Source organism: Macrobrachium rosenbergii, chromosome 40, assembly GCF_040412425.1.
Source record: "Macrobrachium rosenbergii isolate ZJJX-2024 chromosome 40, ASM4041242v1, whole genome shotgun sequence".
Taxonomy (NCBI): Eukaryota; Metazoa; Arthropoda; class Malacostraca; order Decapoda; family Palaemonidae; genus Macrobrachium; species Macrobrachium rosenbergii.
In genome coordinates this window covers 18,671,027-18,689,822 of record NC_089780.1, presented here as the reverse complement: position 1 = coordinate 18,689,822, position 18,796 = coordinate 18,671,027, and the positions used below count along the sequence as shown (strand labels likewise).

The window sequence follows — 18,796 nt, the reverse complement described above, 5'->3', positions numbered from 1 at the left end:
GGCTTGCAGCAAATCTTCAAGCAAAGGGATACGAGGCTTGCAGTAAATCTTCAAGCAAGGTAACACTAGGCTTTCAGGAAAACTTTCAAGCAAGGGGATACGAGGCTTGCAGTAAATCTTCAAGCAAGGGATACGAGGCTTGCAGCAAATCTTCAAGCAAAGGGATACGAGGCTTGCAGCAAATCTTCAAGCAAAGGGATACGAGGCTTGCAGTAAATCTTCAAGCAAGGTAACACTAGGCTTTCAGGAAAACTTTCAAGCAAGGGGATACGAGGCTTGCAGTAAATCTTCAAGCAAAGGGATACGAGGCTTGCAGCAAATCTTCAAGCAAAGGGATACGAGGCTTGCAGCAAATCTTCAAGCAAAGGGATACGAGGCTTGCAGCAAATCTTCAAGCAAAGGGATACGAGGCTTGCAGTAAATCTTCAAGCAAAAACACTAGGCTTTCAGGAAAACTTTCAAGCAAGGGGATACGAGGCTTGCAGCAAATCTTCAAGCAAAGGGATACGAGGCTTGCAGTAAATCTTCAAGCAAGGTAACACTAGGCTTTCAGGAAAACTTTCAAGCAAGGGGATACTAGGCTTGCAGTAAATCTTCAAGCAAAGGGATACGAGGCTTGCAGTAAATCTTCAAGCAAGGTAACACTAGGCTTTCAGGAAAACTTTCAAGCAAGGGGATACTAGGCTTGCAGTAAATCTTCAAGCAAGGTAACACTAGGCTTTCAGGAAAACTTTCAAGCAAGGGGATACGAGGCTTGCAGTAAATCTTCAAGCAAAGGGATACGAGGCTTGCAGCAAATCTTCAAGCAAAGGGATACGAGGCTTGCAGCAAATCTTCAAGCAAAGGGATACGAGGCTTGCAGCAAATCTTCAAGCAAAGGGATACGAGGCTTGCAGCAAATCTTCAAGCAAAGGGATACGAGGCTTGCAGTAAATCTTCAAGCAAGGTAACACTAGGCTTTCAGGAAAACTTTCAAGCAAGGGGATACGAGGCTTGCAGTAAATCTTCAAGCAAAGGGATACGAGGCTTGCAGTAAATCCTCAAGCAAAGGGATACGAGGCTTGCAGTAAATCTTCAAGCAAGGGAACACTAGGCTTTCAGGAAAACTTTCAAGCAAGGGGATACGAGGCTTGGAGTAAATCTTCAAGCAAAGGGATACTAGGCTTATAGTGAATCTTTTAAACATCATATTCGTTAAACATTTATTTTAAATATCAGTTTTCTCTTCTGTGGATCAGCTGGTAGAGCCCTTGTAATGCATTTGTGGGTCCAGGGTTCGATCCCAGTGTGAGGTAGAAACGTATATCTTTTACATACGTAACTGTGTGTTGACTATATCTAGTATTACTGATATCCCTCGATTGTAATCTTTTCTCTTGGTATTCAGTTCACCACTTTCTCTTATTCCGATTTGCTCTCTTCTGAACTAATTCAATCTTTTCTTCTCTTATGCCTTTTGTGTCCTCTGTTCTGTCGATTTTTCTGCTTCTCTCTGTCGTTTCTCTCATCTTAATTTCCTTTGTCGTTAATTCCTAGAGAGATTTAAATTCCTCTCCTTTATATTTTATGATTGATTGATTGATGTATGGCCAGTTTTAGTAGCCATAAATCAGTCAATCACTCTTCACTGAAAAAATATTTATTATAATTTTTAATGGTCCCATATGAATGTTCTTTTTTTGATTGTGAGTAATAATAATAATAATAATAATAATAATAATAATAATAATAATAATAATAATAATAATAATAATAAAATTAGAAGTAGTAGTATGCATATTTTATACAAGCTAATATTAATGCATATTTCGTGACTAAGTGTGAGATAAGAGAATAATGTCTTGGATTCTTTCAGTTTGTGTCGAATGTTTCTCGTGTTACCTACCTTTTTTTTTTTTTCATCGGACGTGGGAAAGTAAGAGGAAATAAAATGCCGGTATTATCGGATTTTTTACTGGATAAAAATCTCATGGGAAAATACACAGACACTTTTGCGTTATAATGTTTTATTTGGAACAACTGGATACATATAAATAAATGTTTCTGTTGGTAATGCACATGCCAGAAGTCAGACATCAACAGTTAGCGAAGGTAACAGTGTATCAAGTATAAATACATTTTAGGGTGTATCCACACTACCTTTAAACATGTTGTACACATGTCGGCAACTTGTAGGATACATACCACAATAGGTTGAGAACAAGTCGACAACCTTAAGAGGAGAACGACCCGTTGGCAATTGCTGGGTAGTCGTGTGAAGTACTGGTTAGAACTCCCAGTGTGTCGCTGACTTGTTTTCAACTTCTTTGTGATTTGTTTTTCGATAAGTTGCCGACATGTGTTTACGACATGGTAGAGACCAAACGAGCTAAAATCAAAAAGATGAAACTGTAACTCACACTGACACACTGAATTTGTCTTCAGATCAAAATGAAAAAAAGTAAACACGTACATGAAGAAAATTTGGTTGAAACTGGAATTTGGTTGAAACTGGTTAAGTGGAGGCAAAAATCGCAGGGAACTGTAATGACAATTTTCCTTAGATATATAATAAATGTAAAGTAACATGAATTTTTATAGTTTCTTTAGCTGGTTTCTTTGTGTGTGTGCGTGTGTGAGAGGCTACAGGAAAGATAGAGAGAGAGAGAGAGAGAGAGAGAGAGAGAGAGTGTGCTTATGTATTATGCCTCAAACAATGACAAAATTATTATAAAAATGATGGTAATAACGACAAGCAATGTTCATCTGTTCACATTGCACTGATAAAAGATAAGATTTACATTGTCAACCGATAACAGCAAGTGCTCAAACCGCAACGGTTATAACCGTTATCTTTGAAACAATACTAACTTCTGGATCATGTCAAAATTAGCGAACCCGCTCGCAGCAGCGTTCGCTATTCTTTACAAGATTATTGGGTTCCTTACTCTTTACATGGGAATAATCGGGTTCGCTGTTCTAGACATGAACACTTCGGTACCAAACATTTGATCCCCAAGGGGCTAGTACTAAACAAGGCGAAATACATTTGACCAACCAGTGGGTAGTACTAAACACGGCGAAAGTGTATATGAATCACTGTTTCGCCATGCTCAGTACTAGCCCTCATGTGGAATTGGAGTTCGGACCGAAAATGGTTGTTCATTCTTTACACGGGGATCATTGGGTTCGCTGTTCTTGACATGGAGATGTTGGGTTCGCTAATCTTGACGTGATCCCAAGTTACATTTCATGGTTATATTCACCGGCATGTCCTGTAATTATTTTCATCCATATGCATCATTTTGAAAGGAATGCCGTTCCATGTAAGAGACTATGATCTAGGGAAATCATATCACTGGTTACAAGAAAATAAGTTTTTACAGACTAAAAAGAGAGAGGGATAGAGAGAGAAAAAAATGTTATTTATACACTCTCCCATACCCACTGGTCTTGCACAAGAAACTGACAGAGCTAATACAGGGGCTCTTCTGCAATTCTGATTTCAGTGCAGTGTTCAGTTCTGGTAACTAAAACTACCGCAGTGAACAAGCCCTTCAAACATTTCCCCGTCTAATGATTTACTCATATATGTATAATCAGGTATATATGATTCTAAGGAGGGGATTAAATCGTTTTTAATATGACTCTTAACATATTACTGCCACCCATTTGCGTGAAAATGTACCAGTGCAGTAGGCTCAGCCATGCATACGCTGTAAACAACAGAAATTTTCACAATAACTGTTCATGATTATGAACAATGAGTTTGTACACAGATAAAAAGGTACCTCAGTAGTTATCGAAGCACGTGAACTTCATTTAATCATAACATCCACTACTTTCGCCAAAATCTTGAAGATCTTGAAGAATTATCTAGGCCTTTTCTCTGGTCCCTTCAATACACTCACGAAACATTCATTTATTAAGGTAAATTCTCAATTTATAGATATTACGTTATCAGTCTATATTGTAAATTACCTAACTTTATTGTGAAAAGCATTTGTTTTCCTTAACGGGAATCAGGAGTGCACAGTGCGTGTTCTTTATTAACTAAAATAAAACCAATATTAGCTAAGGCAGGTTCTTGAAGTCCTTTACGATAGACGGTTTTTGTACATGCTGGTAACTGTCACCTTGTTTTTAGTTAAGGCAGAAGAAATTGTATTAATGCCATGCTTTCCAATCCTACTAAAGTGAATTGTAAAGTAATTTTTACAAAAGCAGCAGATAAAATCAGCAGCTCTTTTGACATCTGTTTCGTGTAAATGTGGAAAAAAGACCATAACTGTGAGAAATTTCGTAAAATATCTTTTTTCATTGAGTGGCAGTCTAACGTGTGGATATGATTTCAAGTCATACACGACCATTATGGCACTCAAATTCTTAAACTTGCGAGTTATGTTATGAAGCTGTTTAACAACCTCGCCATCCATTATACGTATTGATAGAGTCTCTAGAGAGGACGCCTTCTGCAGCGCGCCAAGATCTTGTCTGCTCAGGCAACCAGAAAAGTGTGTTAATCTGCAGTTCGAGTCATGGCTGCATAGCATCTCCAAATAGTCACCGGACAGATCACGCTTTCTAAGATTCGTCAAGTGTTGTAGCAGGACAAGCTGAACTTCAATCCTGTGCTTCCGAACTAAGTGGAGCAAAATTTCTAGGTCAGGCAGTTGCTTTGGGTCTCCTGAAATACTGACAAGAATTTTCCTAGGAACAACATAGCACATGAGCTCCCAGGCTGCTTTTAGATGGGCATCGGAAACTTGTAATTCTTGCGTGTCAATATACTGTACAACCTCCTGCAGCACATTTTGATCATACCGGCAGACCCTGAGCACTTCCAGCCATCTACTAGATGTGTTGCCCTCAGGAATGGATAAATATATCACCTTCAGCAGAGATCTGACCGGCCATTTTTCAAGACCACCATTGGCACTTTGTATTTCTAAAGCACTACGAAGAACTGGGAAAAATTCTCTTATGTTATCAACGTCTGGTGTTTGTTTTGTGTATGAATTGAACAGACTATCTATCACCTTCTTGACTGTAGATTCACAGAAAGACCTGATATGCATTTGCTGCAGATGAGGCCATAGGAATCCGTTAGATACCTTTGAGACAATACTCATAAAGACTAACTGAATTTGAGCTGATATATCATACACACCAAGAAAAGGGTCGATGGCATGGCTCAGTTCAAAGCTGCTGATATTTTGTTGAAAAATCTCGTCTACCTTCTGTTCTGGGTTTTCAGCTTCATTGATAATATTTACAATATATTGTGATGCAAAAAATATCTTCTGCGTTGGATGAAGGAATGAATACTGATGCGATTGTATAGAGTCTGTCTGTTGATGGTATTCAAGAAACGTAGACAGGCAATAAGTTGCTACAGATGGGTAGCAAGAATTTTTCAAGATCTTAATGCATTCAGGACTAAGGTGTAGTCCCTCATTTTTTAAGAAGGACTCAAAAGTAACTTTTGATAATTCCTTTAACCAAGCGGTGACAAGGTATTCTGAATTATTTTCTGCTGCAAAAGGCTGCTCCTTCAACCTTATGAGGAGGCGCTTCTGATAAGAATCTTTTATGGCACCGTATAGCTGAATCAAGCTTCCAGTTATAACTTTACTTGAATCTTCAGCCCAGATTCTAAATATCAAAAGAAACTTCAAAGGGTTTTTCAGATCTTCCTTGATGCTAATACTGCATTTGTCAACAAAGCTTAAAAATCTCTCTATTGAACCACTGTCAAAGGAAGTTTGGGATCCTCTCGAATTAAGTTGCAATAGTTGTTTTTGTTCTTTTTCATCAAGCCCCAGCAATTGAACTTTCAGAATAGTGTCCTGACAACCAGTTCTCTTCAAGATTTCGCTGACCAGATTAGGCCTTGAAGTAATTAGAACTGTATGATGCATCCATTCATGTTCTACTTTGACGAACAGATCCGTTATGAGTGTTATAGCTTCAGATTTCGCCTCATCCCAGCCATCTACAAGCCACAGTATTCTGTGACATTTTAGAAATGTTGATAACTCTAGGGTGTCAAGCAATTTAGTAGCTTTAGGTAGCAGGCTGTTTCTCAAGAGGCGATGAAGGTCTGTTGTAGTAATCCTCCTACAGCTGAGTAACAGCACTAGGTCATATTTCCCCAACTGTCTCACAGACGTTGATTTAGACAACCAGTCTCTTGCTAAAAATCTGGAAGTTAAAGATATGATTTCTGTAGATATCACACAAGCCGTTTCTTTCTTTCTGATTAATGGTGGAGCAATGAGCTCTCAGACTTTCAAAATGCTACTGATATTATTTGTCAAGTATTCATGTGTCGTTATTTCACTGAGTGCTACGCTAGACTGAAATTTGTTGTATAACAATGCCACATGATGGAGAGGGTACATTAACGTTAAAAATACATTTATCTCACCTGCATAAAGAAGTCTTTCCAGATCCTGTCGACCCACTCAGAACGATGACCTTAGGTACTTGTTTTGCATGAGTCTCGCGATCAAAGAGGTCTTTCAGTATGAAAGTTTTCGGTTGCCGGCTGTCACCCAACTTACTTTGACCCTCAAATTTTACATCGGTTACTTCTTCCAGTCCGGGGTTACTTTGTCCCTCAAATTTTTTATCGGTTACTTCTTCCAGCCTGGGGTTCAAGTATGCTGTCTTGGGGTGGCTGGAGATCTGATCCAAGAGCTCCTCCAGACTTATCTTCAAAAACTCTTTATTGCTGAGTGAGCTGTCAAGATATTGCTCCTTTCGGAGACCATCTTGCATTTTGGTGATGGCCCTGTTCAGTTTTCTTTTGTTTATTCGTGCCTTTATTGCTGATGATTTCAAGACATTCTCAAAGAGCATCTGGAGTTTTCCTACAGCTTTGTCCAAATCTTGGTCGCTAAGTAGCATAAAATTCTTAGGATTAGGGTGAGACAACGCATTCCTCAATGCTTTTATTTGATATAGGGCATTTTCAAGAGGTTTATCACTGGGCATTGGCGCCTCTTTGAACCATATTGCATTGTTTGGATTAGCTAAACCACAGACACTTTGGAGCAGCTTGTACAAAAAAGTGAAATCCATCTCCTCTGGCTGTTTTCCATTTTTGATATCTCTGCGATAATGCTCTGGAATGTTTTCGAATTTCTTGGGCTCTTTTTCATAGAACTCCTTCAGTGTTAGAGATTTTCCTTCGTACAGCCATTTAAATGCTTGCAGTATAATTTCTGTGCTTAGGCAATATATTAACCTAGCATACCTGGTGTAGTTCACACGGTGGTGGACAGTCAGTTCTTGTTGAGACATTATGCCTGGTCAGAAAGTCAAATTTTTACTTTCTTTTCCTTAAGCGTCAACGATGGTGAAAATGTACAACACTCATGGTCACAGGTAAATGGAAAATAAAGGTATTTAAGTATAGATTCTCCCAGTAGTTTTAAATAACGTAACTCTTGTTTATCGAAATGACCAGTCGCACTGACTACTCGGCACTGCTGTGTGATTTGCTTTTCTCTCCATGTTACTAATAATATTCCCAGTTCCTTATCATGATCTGATAAGATAGCAGCACAGTTACTCTTTGACTGATTAATAGAAGCAGTGCAGCGTCAAGCTCTGTTAAATGATTCAGTAAGATTATACACGGATGTCACCTGTAGATTAACCATTAAGCAAGTGCTGAGTGCCTCAAGGCGAGAGAAGGGGCCCCACTATGTTTATTTTTTTTACAGTGCCAAATTTACAATTTCCCTCAAATTAACTTATTAAAGAAATGAAAATGTATATATATATATATACTGTATATATATATATATATATATATATATATATATATATATATATATATATATATATATACATATGTATGTATGAGTACAACAATAGTACTCATACACGAAAGCACTAAATCCAGAAACAAGTTAAATATTCACAATCAAATATTAATAAATTAACATCTGTCATGTGTTATTCCGATATAAAAAAACTGGCAGGAATTATTAATAGAAGATTTAGTTATTTGTTTAAGCACTTCGTCATATTATCAATGCTTGCTAATAAATATCATTTAACTGTATAATCTGACAAGTACGCAACTGTTATTAACGATTAGTTGTTAACTGAAAATTCGAAAAGCATTTTTTATTACATACTGTTAAATTTCCATCAACTGTCGTGTCTTTTTTTTTTAGTTCTCACGTCCACCAGATGCCCTAGGTGTTTTTATTTTCTGAAGTATTTCCATTAACTGTGCGTATGCTAATAGGAAATCTAGAAGTAATCAAGAAGTTTCTAAGCTGCATTCATGCAGAATGACTTTTTTTTTAAATCTCTCTTTTTATGGTACTATTCTTTCTTTTGAAGCAATAGTGGAGAGTTCTCATATATGGTCCTGCTATCTTTAAAAACCACAATACAGAAATTATGACAATAACAATTACGGTCAGTTACGATCTTTTGAAGTTTTATAATTTCGTTAAAAACTTCGATAACAGTCGAAATGAATTATAATTATCGAGTAAACGACTGCGATAGTTTTCTAAATTCGGCAGAACATTATTGGAACCTCTGAGAGTCACGTGACACTATTCCTTCATCCTAGTGAAGTGAAAGACTCGGTTGTACTTCGGCCCTCATATTTATCGGTGAAGGTAAGGCTCTTTTGGATACATAGTCAACTTAGTTATATTCAGATAGTTCCAGTAAAGGTGTCATTTATTTTGACGTGAATTTATCCCCAGGATAAAGCAGAGGGCAGTAATTTGACTCTGAACTAATAACATGCTGCCTACAGTTAGCCTGATGGATTCTCACTAGAAATAGCAACATGTAATTTAGGTTTGTTGGTGATGGTGAAAGTGTAAATTGGAAGCTAAGATAAGGTAAGGTTATGGCAAAAATTTATCGCCAAATATATGAAAGGTATTTTCCCCTGTTTTATGTGATGCTGATGCATTTGTAATTCTAAGTTTTTGTGGGTGCAGCCCCCTGGTTTTTGTTTCTCCAATGTATCTGTATATCTAACACTAATAGCAGAGACACCATTGGAAACTAGAATTTTGGTAGAACTATAGGGTAGCTCCACGTCGCCGACGGCACTATAACTTTACTTTTTCTATTTTTTTTTGGTTGCTAATTATGAATTTACCTTTCATTTGTGGTGCTCGAGTGTAATTAACCCGTAATTAACCCCCAAAGTCCATCCAACAAGGGGTTTCCATACGCAATCTTCACAAGACAGAGCATGGGTACGTCTGTTTCGGACGGTTCCTATCCCGTCCGGCAAGTGCAATAACTTGTTAACGTATGGGTAACCCCCCCCCTCCCGGGCCAGTACTAAACACGGCGAAGTGATATTCCATTTGGCCGACAACAAACAGATGCACCGCCAGTATCAGAACCCCTAAAAGTGTAGAAAAAACCAGTTGAAAAAGTTAGTTAGTTATAAATGATTTGTTTAACCAGACCTCTGAACTCTTTTAGGGTAAAAACAAGAGCGGAGCTAATATATAGAATTACCAATAATAGAGACACCATTGGAAACTAGAATTTATTTTGGGGGGGCGGGGGAATGAGAACAATTCTGAAATATGAAAGTGACAAAATAGTAGCTGCAAAAATATTTTGGCCTAGTAAAAACAAAGATAAAAAGCAGAAAGTCCACAGTGATAATTACACGGATCCAGCTCAACCCAACCTACGGCACCACATCGTAGCTGAAAGGGATTGGGGAAGATCTTTACGCCGTGCACCACCTTAATTTTCTAATTATTATGCCCGTAGTATTTTAAAGGAATTCAGCTCAACCCAACCTTCCTTGACCTAACCTAACCTAGTGTGCTCTGAAATGTCTGACCCTCCTTAACTACTAGAAATTATGCCTGCAGTACTGGCAGATACTTCCTAACCTAACCCAACCCTCCCTGGCCTAACTTAAACTGCATCTTACCTGTCTAGCTTGACACCAACCAACTAGGCTTATGCCTACAGTACTTGTAGTATAAATCCTAACGTAAACCAGGACACCACTTAGAAAGATATTGCTCTTGAGTATAGTGACTTAGGGAGAAGGAAGTGAAATACTTTTGTGTTTTGAGACACATCTTGTTTCACTGCCTGGCATATTCAGCATAATATGTACAAAAGATAGGTGTAATAGTATTAGTACAGTAGTCTTTAAAATCGAAATCGAGACTTGAATGACTTCGAGTTTTATGGTTTCTACAGCCTCTCCACTGAGGACAATTGCACCTACAACTGTGAAGCTCTTTCAGATGTCCCTGATGTTGCTGTGGGTCTGCATCAAGGCAGCACAAATCAAGACAGAAAACCTTATAAAACTATTTTTAGAACATCATAACAACTACCATAGTCTTGTTGTACTACCAAAACTGGGACATGAAATATTGTAATCTTAAGGGTGAAGGCTATATGGTCAATTCATGAGGGTCGTCTGCATCCTTGAGACCCAGGGCTTGCACTGCACTTGGCTGTGTGTAGTGAGGCATCTTCCAGAACACGTGAATTTCTTCACAAAGTTAGACCTTGCTTTAGAAGGTAATATTTCTCTTCTTGAGTTCCTTAAGGGAGTTTGGGAATGATAATGCATCATTCATGTTGTTGATGCAAGTTCTCTGGTTTTAATTTCTTGAGGTTGCAATGCTTAATAAATCTAGCCAGCCATCCCTTGTAACCTTAAATTCCTTTCTCTTGCCCTCTTTAGAGCCTTTTAGTCATACAAAGTTTCACCACTAGCTGAGGTAAGTTGAGAGGGAACTTTCGATCACATTGAATTCTGTCTCAGCCTTCCTGGATGAAGAATAATAACCAGAAGGCACATCATGCTTCAGAGAATACCTACAGAATGTATCTGTGGGATTTCACATGTTTTTCGCACACAGCAAATTGAATTTTGTGCAGTGGAATTTCCCTTGGAACTTTTTTCAAAATATTTTTGCTTTTTAGTTAAGCAGAGTGATTTCCAGTTTCTGACTTTTCTTATGCCGTAAGTGCTTTTGACCGTTATTGTAGGGGCACACCAGCCTTTTTATTTCCCTAAACGTAAAGTGAGTAGCACCAAAAGCAGCAGTGATTTATGTAATAAAAAACATAAAAATAACAGGAATAAAAAAACAAAAATAACAGAAATAGTGTACAGTTCATAAGTACAAGACAGTACTTATGTAATTAGGTAAAATGGGGCTGTGATAATGACTGGTAACGAATGGGGTAGTGGTAATGAGTGATAACGAATGGGGTAGTGGTAATGAGTGGGCATCAACAAAAGAATGAACAGTACAGTAAGTGTTTATTTGTTGAGTGACAAAGCTGTTAAGGAGGATAAGATCACAAAGTGGACTGAGAAAGTGATGCTCATGATCTATATTATATAAAGAAATTAGTTTGTCTTATTTCAACCTGGTATTATTAATACAATGTTGCCTTTAACAATCAATAAGGAAAACCTCCCCAGTTGTCACTAGTCGACAGATGATTTTCTTGATGTTAGCCAGAAATTAGTCATTCCTGTTTTGTTTGAAATGACCATAATTCCAGTTAATTTCTTAGGTTAGGCTCATGATTTGTTTTGTGGTTCTGGAAAAGAATGTGAAGATTGTTTTTATTCAACATTACAAGTGTGATGCTTCAATTATTCTCAGGTACTTTTGAGCTTTGCAGTTGGCATTTACAGATTGAAAACACAAAATTCATATAAACATTAACTTTTTGCTCTTCTGCTAAATCGTAAACAAAAGAGGTATTCCCTATTTGCAAGACTGGAGTCCCTTTGGAGGGTTGAATTTTTTTCATCTCAACTTGCATATGCTACTGTTTGGATTTGTACTTGCACTGTAATTCCAAGTCCTGTTTGTCATTCCTAGCCCTTAACAATAAACAAGGAAAAGTTTAGCAGTATTGTTCAAAGCATATTTATTAAAACACAGTTATTGCATTTTGAATTCACTGTATTTTTTAATCTTTCAGGTGCAGCTTGAACTTTGAACTTGAGGACATTTGTTGAAATTCTGGCATCTTATTTTGAGAGTAAGAAGTACTGTATCACAAGAACCCAGCTGGTGTGATGACTGGATTTATTCAAAGGTAGCAGCACTAAAAGAGTTGTTGTTTTAAAATTGAAAGGTATTAAAAAAATTGAAACGGTCGACCAGTCACAGGCCTGAGATAGCATACAGAAGCCAGTGAATCAATGGAAGGCTGGTTACCCAGTAGGTTATTGTGAGTCCGTGGAATAAGTTAGGGTATGGTTAGTCTGCAGAATGAATGATAAGGTATAATAAATTAGTACTCAGTGTTTTAAGATAGGATTGGCCTTTCAAGATTGGCTGGTTAGTGAGCTGAGGCAGGATTAGTTAGATGAGGGGTTGAATTTATCTTGGTTAGTTACTAGAGTGAGTAAGTACTGGACAGTCACTGAATACAAGATAATTTGAGTACAAGGAAGAGAGGTATATTTATGTTTTATGACCAGTCTTGTTGTGTCTGCAAGATGCTCTAAGAGGAACAGGTCAGTCATTTTTTGTGATGTATCAAAGTCTTCCTGGTTACAAGTAATATTTATCTGGTACGGTAACTGCATCTTGCTGCATATTTGGTTTCAGTCAGAATTTCAATTGAAAGGGCTAATTTTAACTACCATTATAAAGTCCCATGCGAAGTTGTACTACCATTTGACTTAATAAGAGTGCAAGAATGCCTTTTCTCATGTTGATGAAAAAAGTTCATAGGATAGGAAACTTAAATCAAGCCACAGTTGGTGGAGCCTGTAGATATGAAATAATTTCATATTTTGCTTCATACAACTACAGTCTAAATATTGGAGTTAGCAAACTATGTAGGACTCCTCCAACTTTTTAGCAGAGATTCTAGCACTGACACAGAGAGCATAAAAGAATTAAGCAATACTGGAGTAAGGAAGACAAGTTAGTTGGCAGATAATGTTAACCTCTGGTTAGGAGATTAATGTTCAATTAATGGAGTAAGGTTAGGACAGTCAGTTAAGCAGAGTAGGACAATTTAGGTTAAGGTAAATTCTGTTAACTGAATTAAGGTGTCATGTATTATTAAGTTAGTATTGGAAAGTCACTGAATGCAAGATAATTTGAGTGTACAAAGGAGTATGATATATTTATAAGTTTTATGTCAAGGTAGCGTGATTTGTGTAAGTCTTTAGGTTTTTCCTATTGACAATAGATAAGTTAACAGACTAGTGGAATAGTTTACTCACTGGATTAAATTAGAACGTGTCAGTCAGTGAGTTAAGTTAGGATAAATTAGTAGGGTAGGGTGGGCTACGTTATTCAGCCAATCAATGTGGAGTGCTACTACATTAGTCACTGGGTTATTGTTGATTTAGTAAATCAGTTGTCTATTGTAGGTTGGTTTGTCAGTAGAGTAAAGCTAAGGCAAGTAAGTTTGTGGGTTGCAGTAAGTATTAGTTTGTCAGCAGAAAGAGGTAGGACAAATCATTCAACCTGGTTATTCAGAGGAAGAAGATATACTGTAATTGATTATTCAGTGGAGTAAGGCAAGATGTTTTATCCAGTGGTTTATTGTAATATTAGTCACTCAACTGATTAAGGTTTGATCGATGAGCCGAAGATTGGGTTGGCTTACAAATTAAATTAATATTAACTCGTGGATGCTGGATACTTAACTTTTAGATGAAGGCAGTAATGTCTACATTCACTGATGTCATGTTTGCTCTTAACGTCAAGAAAATTTTGAATGTCATTAAACCATATAGGCTGCTTACTAATCTTCATTTTCGTTAGTATTTACTGAAACCATTTTATTAGTGCAACATATATGTTGATGTACACAGTGAAATGAGCAAAAAGTTAGAATATACAATATGTCAAATCATGACTTTTGAATATACTGTATGTCAAATTCTGACTTTTATTTCTTTTCACAGAATTGAAATGAGTCGTAGCAACGAAGGAAATAAATTACTGTATAGCCAACTGCACTTAACTCAGCATGAAGAAACATTGAGATACATTTACCAGAGCATAAAGAATTAAGTACCGTGAAGAGTTCCTCGTAAGGACAGACAAGTTGAAGATCTACTGGCCTGTGAATTACTTCAGAATATCATGTCAACAAGAGTCCTCAAGGAAAAATATTGTTTCCATTATTATATTTTGCTTTTAATTTGTACTAAACTCCAAATGAAGCACTAAATAGTTCTAGTCACAGCTACTAATCTATTATCCGACTTTATTTGGTATATTAAAGCTCTGTAGGAATTATCAGCACTCCATATCTTGTCAGGTCATTTTAGATGGTTTCATTTTCATTTTATGAATGTGTATATATCTTAACGTGATAATAAGATTGCTTTGGAAATTTTCCTTATTATAATTAAGGAACAGTCACACAGATTTCATAATGCCGGATATTTTTTTTTGTAAAGTATAGAATTTTCTTTGGGAATATTTGCTGTTAAACATTATAACATACATCTCCATGTACGTTTAGATTAATTTAGTTAATTTTCGAACGAAATGTCTGTTTAATGCTTCATTAGGAGTGGAAAGCATTGCGCTTAATTTCATCGCCCACTTTACCTGAATTATTGATCCTTTTTGGTGCTAACGGTTTTTCCAGTCAGCCTTTTTCACCCTTGTTTGTTTATCAGTCCCTAACTGAACTGCCTGGTATGTTTTTAAGATGCTGACTTAAGATGGGAAAAAGACTCACTGAATTTACAATAAACAAGTCAGGTTTCAATTCAAGGATGTGACCAGAATATTTGAGGTATATTAAAGTCTTATCTTAGTCTTTTCAACTGATTTTAAAGTTTAAAATTTTTCTACTTTATAATAGATCACAATCTCTTTGAAGTTAGTTCATGTAAGGGTCTTTCGAGTGTATTTCCAAAATCTTTTAAAACTTGTTTGTTGAAATCCTCTAGCAACAAGGAAATCAATTTTTAATTAAAAGTAATCTTAAATGCAGCTTGGTAATCATAACTAGACTAGAACTGAGAAGCTTGATTAACTTGCAGTACACTTCATAGATAAAAAATATTTGTGTGTTTTAATATGAAGAATTCTATAGTTTGCTTATTCGCATAAATTGAAAAAATCCGTAAACTACAAGTGTGATAATGAAGATAATCAATTTAATAAGTTTATCCGGAAACAGGGCATCATAAAACCATTGAAAATTACTTTAGTTATTCTTTTGTGTGTCTTTGTTGGGTAAGGCTATTGAACAGTAAGAATGAATCGTATCTAAGAAATGTAGACGAGGAAAAGATTCCTTGCCTTTATTCTGCCCACTAAGGTTTCTTGAGCATTGTTCTTGTGTTCACTTACTGATTGTAAGTTCATATGCCAAAAAAGCTCGTAAATTATCAAACTATATTTATACATTTATGCAAGTATGTGTTTGTTTATTTTGTAAAGCTATGTACACTACTTTAAATAAGGTAACCAAAACGTGTGTAAACTACACTACTTTAAACAAGGTAATCAAAACGTGTGTAAACTATGTACACTACTTTAAACAAGGTAATCAAAACGTGTGTAAACTATGTACACTACTTTAAACAAGGTAATCAAAACGTGTGTAAACTATGTACACTACTTTAAACAAGGCAATCAAAATGTGTGAAAACTATGTACACTACTTTAAACAAGGCAATCAAAATGTGTGAAAACTATGTACACTACTTTAAACAAGGTAACCAAAACGTGTGTAAACTATGTACACTGCTTTAAACAAGGTAATCAAAACGTGTGAAAACTATGTACACTGCTTTAAACAAGGTAATCAAAACGTGTGACTGACCAGTTACGTATAGTTTAATTCATCGACTTTTAAACAGTGATTTTATCCAGTTTACAATCTTGTGTTTTATATAAACACAACTTGCTTATATTTACAGCCTATCGCTATACCGTTGCATATTGTTCCTATAAACCATCGTATAGGTCTTGCATCGTTTTCAAAGTTTCTTATACGTTAAATTGACTTCCCTTTAAAGCAAGTAATGTAAGACGGAATTATAGTTCATTGGCCACCTACCGTATATTCTGTACCTCAGTTTCATTTGATTACGTAAATTTGTCCCAAACTCCTGCTAAGTTAAATTATTCTGTACCATAACTCATCTGATAAGGGAAATTTGTCCCAAACTCTGTTAGGTTAAATTTTTATAAAAGCAACTATTTGTTAAGAAATTGATCGCTGGCCACCTTTCTGCCACCTCTTTTCTGTAATATCTGATCATTTTTTTTAAAGGTGATCGTATATTTGTAACTGAGAACGGATCACCTACAGTCGTAGGTGTTTTCGAAATCATAAAACAGAACATCTTGCAGTGTCCGCAGGTTGATAGAAGCAAAATGGTAGATAGATCCATCCACATGTATTTAAACCGTGAAGATATGATGACAATGTAATCAGTTTGTATGGGAACTGTGGATCATGTAATGTGAATTATCCTTGTCACTCTGTCCAAGGCTTAACTTAAAAATATATTGGAACTTTATTAAATTCCTGGAAGTTTTGCATTCATTCTTCTCCGGCATAGTTTTCAAATGTATCATTTGTAAGGTTTTATCCATTATACAACAACGGTAGAGCAGTTTACTGTAAATTTCATGATTTTAGTTTTGCAAATCCTTGTAGCAACTCATCAGACCAGTCACACGTAGAATATGACAAGGCCTTGTTTAAAAGTAACTGAATTATTTTAGCAGACAATTACTGTGATAACTCAGCTATAGAATGACAAAACTGCTGATTAAAAGGTTTGGTGATTTTTTATACCATTTGCCTGCTGGCTTTGTATTCAGAGAAATTACATGTAATTAAGGGCTACATACCCTTCTTGCATGGTTGTGTAAAGTCCTCAGTGATAATATAAAATAGTTTTGAAGTCTCTGGAACTTGGATTAGTTTAAATTTGTCGTTGAGGTGTTTATCTTACTTTCGATTTGCTGATTTATTGAAGTAGCAGAAAGTTAAGACATCACACTATTTTCAAATACGTTTTTTTGTGATGAATGTTCAAAAATTTCATCCTGGCATTATTTTTACATAATTTTTCTGACTAACTAGATTATAAATTAGCGATTACAGTCTCCAAGAATACAAAAAAATGGTAGATAAAATTATTTCATAAACATTTCAGATACAAATCTCCATAGCACCAATTATGATCATCTGATTTATCGTCTGCAGACATTTACCATCAGTGCGGCCCCCACCCCCCCAAAGCCATACAGCCTATTGTCATGAGAATGATCTAGCAAATTGGGTAATTAGCACAGTTTAAATTTGAAATTCAGGGAACCAGCCGTAACACACAGCATATTAAATATTTCAGTGCCTTTGATTTCAGTTTTGTCATTCTAAGATGTTTTTGTTTTTGTGCAGATGAAAATGAAGCAACATTCAAAAGTGACTTGTCAATGTTGTAACGACAGAGGATTCTGTATACAACAAATTTAAATGTTGAATAGCCTGTAGAATGTTAGAATTCACCAGAATGTAACCAATAACTATAATTGTAATATTTGCATTTTAATTTTGTATTGCACTAACGTTAGAACAGCTTAGAATGTGTAGTTTCATCGAAATTTTACGGAAAAACTAAGCAGTGAAGTCTTAAATACAAAATTTCCTTAGAAAACCTTTGAAGCAACTAGCCTCTATGTCCTGTTACATACGTTGGTAAAATACAAAAATAAAAGAATTATAGTAAAGTGACGTATCACATGAAATGGCTTAATTGTAGATAGAAAACCAAATATTGACAGATAATTGAAGCATCTGCCGTTAGTAGTGTGTTATCTCAACATGACTGGCAGAGTTGTCACTTTTCCAAAGGCTTTTGTGGAGGCATTTGAGTAGTCTTTGTTAAGTCATGCTTTTCAATAATTTTAAGTCAATGTTTTTCAGTAATTTTAAGTCACTTTTTTCAGTAATTATAAGTCAGTGTTTTTAAGTAATTTTGAGTATGTTTTTCAGTAATTTTAAGTTTTTTTTTTTAATAAGTCAATGTTTTTTAAGTCATTCCAGTCTTGTTTTTAGGTTTTTCAAAGTATTTGTATCCAAAAAAGAAAAGCAATTAGGTTCATCAAAGATTTTCCATTGAAAAAGTGTATTTAGCTCTTCACTGCTTAGTTTCATTCACCAACAGAAATAGACCTTGCCAAGAATCTAAACCATAATTGCAATATTAAATTCAAAGGCTGTGTAGAAATGTGCGTTCACACTACAGTGTAAAATGTCATACACATGCTGTGAAATTATTGCATACGTATTACAAACAGGTTGAAAACAAGTCAACGACAGTAAATGAACTGATTTGGCAAACGCTGGATAACCACACGAAGCACTGGAGTAGTCGTTGTCTTGTATTCAACTTGTTTGTGATGTGTATGCGATAAAATACCAACATGTTTGGTACATTTTACTGTAGGAAGGGCGCAGCTTAGACCTTCAACATATATGTTGTATATTCGTTGTTTTCCAAATTTTGTAAGTATTTTCATTGAATGTATATGCAAACAAAATTGTGATATTCCAAGTTATTTCAGAAAATAAAAATTCAATCAAGTTATGCACTTTTATTTCACTCGTGTTATACAATAAGTGTACAAAAACTGATGAAAAGTATAAAATAAAAAAATTAAAATTCTGTCAAAGCAAGGAGTATTCTCCCCAAACGCAAACGTTCATATGACCGAGTATTCTCCTAAATGGCCCCCCTCTCTCCTCTAACATCAGGAAATGCCCTTTTCCTCATTATGAAAAGGCCCAAGGAGTTCATGAAATA

The 18,796-nt window shown here is 35.9% G+C and overlaps 2 protein-coding genes across 5 annotated transcripts in view; one reads left to right on the top strand and one right to left on the bottom strand.

Annotated features, from left to right (window-relative positions):
• The window catches only part of LOC136826202 (zinc finger protein 585A-like), a 65,946-nt gene extending 47,369 nt beyond the window's left edge, over positions 1 to 18,577 (top strand). The window contains exons 1-4 of one of the 4 annotated variants that reach the window (XR_010849541.1): positions 8,390 to 8,630; positions 11,965 to 12,081; positions 13,916 to 15,561; positions 15,605 to 18,577. The gene's annotated coding sequence lies outside the window, so the exon portion shown is untranslated. Of the gene's footprint in view, positions 1 to 8,389; positions 8,631 to 11,964; positions 12,082 to 13,915; positions 15,562 to 15,604 lie in introns of those variants that run through there. The other 3 variants (XR_010849543.1, XR_010849544.1, XR_010849542.1) reach the window with 3 other exon arrangements.
• On the bottom strand, positions 1,944 to 7,474 carry LOC136826201 (uncharacterized). The gene is made up of 2 exons (XM_067083272.1): positions 6,410 to 7,474; positions 1,944 to 6,183 (listed from the first exon to the last, which is right to left on the bottom strand). The coding sequence occupies exons 1-2, from the start codon at positions 7,285 to 7,287 to the stop codon at positions 4,077 to 4,079; spliced, it is 2,985 nt and encodes a 994-aa protein (XP_066939373.1). The 5' UTR covers positions 7,288 to 7,474; the 3' UTR covers positions 1,944 to 4,076.
• Positions 18,578 to 18,796: the final 219 nt, after the last annotated feature.

What these genes read in the sequence shown, in the direction of transcription:
- LOC136826201 (XM_067083272.1), bottom strand. Translation starts at nt 7,287, where the DNA reads ATGTCTCAACAAGAACTGACTGTCCACCACCGTGTGAACTACACCAGG. An exon ending in GGAAAGACTTCTTTATGCAG is followed by an intron (nt 6,184 to 6,409) that starts GTGAGATAAATG and finishes TTTAACTTCCAG; the next exon opens with ATTTTTAGCAAGAGACTGGT.